Source organism: Rhinopithecus bieti, unplaced genomic scaffold (genome assembly GCF_001698545.2).
Source record: "Rhinopithecus bieti isolate Rb0 unplaced genomic scaffold, ASM169854v2 scaffold_3734, whole genome shotgun sequence".
NCBI lineage: Eukaryota > Metazoa > Chordata > Mammalia > Primates > Cercopithecidae > Rhinopithecus > Rhinopithecus bieti.
The window spans coordinates 1,976,438-1,979,896 of record NW_016804423.1 but is presented as its reverse complement, the minus strand read 5'-3'; the positions used below and the strand labels follow the sequence as shown (position 1 = coordinate 1,979,896).

The 3,459-nt window shown below is 38.4% G+C and overlaps 1 protein-coding gene across 1 annotated transcript in view; it reads right to left on the bottom strand.

The window, feature by feature from the left end:
* MYO16 (myosin XVI) overlaps positions 1 to 3,459 on the bottom strand; it is a 638,577-nt gene that overhangs the window by 195,309 nt on the left and 439,809 nt on the right. The window contains 1 exon segment of the mRNA XM_017868179.1: positions 2,874 to 3,074. Within this exon segment, the coding sequence (XP_017723668.1) occupies positions 2,874 to 3,074 (201 nt within the window).

Below are 3,459 nucleotides of genomic sequence, written 5' to 3'. Positions count from 1 at the left end.
TAATAAATTGTATATATTTATTAAATACAAAAATATTTAACAAATGTAAATATAAAATATACATATATGGATATAAATATAGAATATGTCTATAGTATGTATACAAATATGTATATTTATATTTGTATATATAAATACACATATATTTGTATATATACATAGATTTACATTTGTATATATACACATATTTGTATATATACACACATATTTGTATTTGTATATATAAATATATGTTTTATATATAAACATGTTTTATATATAAATATATAATATACATCTATATACACATATACATATAAAATCCTCCATGGACTTCCTTCTGACATGCCACTCACCACCCCAGCCTTCTGAGACTGTGCCCCTCTAATGCTTCTCAAAGCTCCTCGCTAGCCTAACTACCACATCACCCAGATGCATTTTCTATTGACCCCTTTTCTTCCTTTCCCTTGGTTTCTATGATACTCCTTTTCTACTAACTTTTGTTTTCCCTCTCTTCCATTCTCTTCCTGAGTGCCATAATCAGGATATACATTTTCAAGTATATAACCATATTTCCCAAAACCATCAACCTATCTTATCTCAGCATCAAGTACTTTTAGCATAGTATTAGAAGTTGCACGAAAAAACCCTCAAATTCAGAACACCTAAAACTGAATAGCATTCCTTCCAAACTGCTGCATCATCCAGGGTTTCCTCTCTTGGTTGCCGTAATACCACCCTCTGTCAGAGAGCCAAGCAAGACCCCTCATGGTCCTTCCAGGCTGTCTCCTCAGCTTTGTACATGCCATCAGTCACTGTCCCTGCTTCCTCTTCCTCCGAACACCTCCTCTTATCCGCTGCTCTCACTCAAATGCACACCTTGACTGGGCATTTTCAAAGGCCCCTTTATCTTTTACCAATATCTCCTGTATCAGGCCCTCTGCTTTTTCGTTTTTATTGCTTCATCTTCCTACTTTGTCTAAAAAATACTTCATGAGTTAACAGTGTCAAGAGGACAAAGCCCTTGGTGGTGCATGCATATTTCCTCATGATTTGGCCCAACCCAATCTTCTTAGACATGTCACCTACCGCCCTTTCTACCCTGAACTGAACTTCTGACACAACTTCCCAAATACTCGGTAGGTGCTGTTTTGGAATGGCATGGCCCATCCATCCTGGTTGCTGCTTGGACTGCGGAGGCTGAAAAGGAGAAGCCTGCCTTCACACAGGCTTGCAGCAGGATCCAGTTGCTCTTTAGCTTCCACCAGTCTGGTGTGATGGCACAAGACTCAGAGGTAGACGGAGTGAGAACCACGCTGCTGCTGCTTCTGCTGTGTTACCTGGTGAGCCTCCGTGAAGATGATTTTTCCTTTGTAGTGGGAATCTCCAAGCCTAGTCCCTTCCTCCTTTGATGTTGAGTGCTAGGGTTTACACATGCTACTTGTGCAGGTGGGAGCAGTAACAAAATCAGCAACTGTAGCAGCAGCTTCTCAGTTTGGCTAGAGGCTTCCTGATCTAAGGCTGTAACTGTCTTAGTAACTCTGTTCTGTGGTGTGCTTATGTCATTCCTGAAAGTTCAACTTAGAGTCTCCCAATGATTATTTTCTTAAACTAGATTATTTTCTGCTTAAATAGGTAGAGTGGGTTCTGTCCTATACAACTGAATCCTGAATCAAAATTATATGTCTTTACAAGAATCTCCCCCCGCTCTTTTATAATTAGTGAGCTCTCAATCACCGTTGAAGGTCTGGGTTTGGAAAGCATCTCTACACATTTTTTAAGCCACTAATTGCTTCCTTCCCTATGGTAATATACACATTTGTTGATATTATTATATCAATATAATACTTTATTCATGTTAATATTTGTTCATTTGCCTTTCCCTATTTGAAGCTGAGATATTTGAGGGCAAGGAATAGGCTTTGCTCATCTTTGATTTTCGAATGCTCCTTCTTTGGCATAACACAGAGTCTCTGGAAACACTGGTCGAAATGAACTGAAATACACTGTAAGACAGCAGGGAGAGATTTTACCCTCTAGCACACCATCTGTACTAAGTGGGGTCAAAGGAGTAAGAGTAGGAGACAGAGAGTTGTACATGCAAAAGCAGGAGACACTAACTACGGCTGGGATTTGGACTGAGGATAAACGAACATGGATTTAATACTGAAAGTTGGATAAAATTTGATCTTGTTAAGAAGACGAGGATATTTCAAGCTTAATGTAAAGGAGTTTAAGGGAGGCTGAAAATGCAGAAAAAATGAGTGGATTAGAAAAATAACCTGAACAGAGATCTTGCACAGGGGAGTTCTGACAGGTAAGAAATGAAAAGAAAAATTATGATCAGCTTGGAGAAGCCTGATATTAGCGTGGACTAAGGAGACTGATCATTTTTATATAGGTAAGAGGAAGTCCTTGAAGGTGTTGAAGTAAGAAACATGTTTTACAAAGCTGGTTAGAGAACTGGGAAAGATCTGAGAGAGTGGCTTTCTTTCTTCCTTAAGTTGACATGCTTTAAGAAAAAATACTTTAATACTAAAAACTATATTAAAGGTAAGAAAACTCAGATGTCCAATGTTCATCTGTATTATGAATAAAATTCCAAAATTTATAGCAGAGCTCTTTGTATTAAACCCAGGGATCCTTTGCTCATATAAAGTTATAATTCTAGAAACATTATGAGAAGGCTCACACAGCGTGCATCACCATTCTGAAGATGTTAATTCCGCATCAAGCTAAAAGAATATCACTTAGAAAAGTACCTATTGTGGGTTGTTCATCCAGCTTCCATTTATCCAAATAACACAACTTAAAATATCAACAACTCTAGAGTTTGTCCCAACGACCTTTGATCATTAGTGCACATGAAAAATTACACAGTTCTGGCCACTTACCCTTCCTGCGTAGTGCATGATAGTAAAGGCTGTACCGTGGTCTTTGAGGGCAACATTCCCATTCCCATCCTTCATGGGGAAGTACACCGCATTTGTGTTTGAGGATTCTAGGAGGCTTTGCAGCTTTTTTGGAAAATTTGATTCCATTGACCAAATCATTTGACTTTCTTCATCCAATAACGTGAGAAATCCAGATGGCTTCTGAGAGTTAAGAAGAGATGGGGAGTTGTTTTGTCTATTACTTAGTTTGATACTTTTGTTATGATTCATGCATGCTTGTTTATATTTTTGTTAGATTCATACAGACACTCAGAAAATGAATCAGTCTTTACCTTAATACATTTCTATTTCTGCCCCACCACCTAGCAGGTCTCTGATGTAAAGTAGACCCCCAATAATATTTATCAAATTAATGAACAAATAAGTAAAAAAAGTATTGTAATGTCATTAAGATACTGTAGTTATTTAAAAAGTACATTTTCGGCCGGGCGCGGTGGCTCAAGCCTGTAATCCCAGCACTTTGGGAGGCCGAGACGGGCGGATCACGAGGTCAGGAGATCGAGACCATCCTGGCTAACACCAAGGC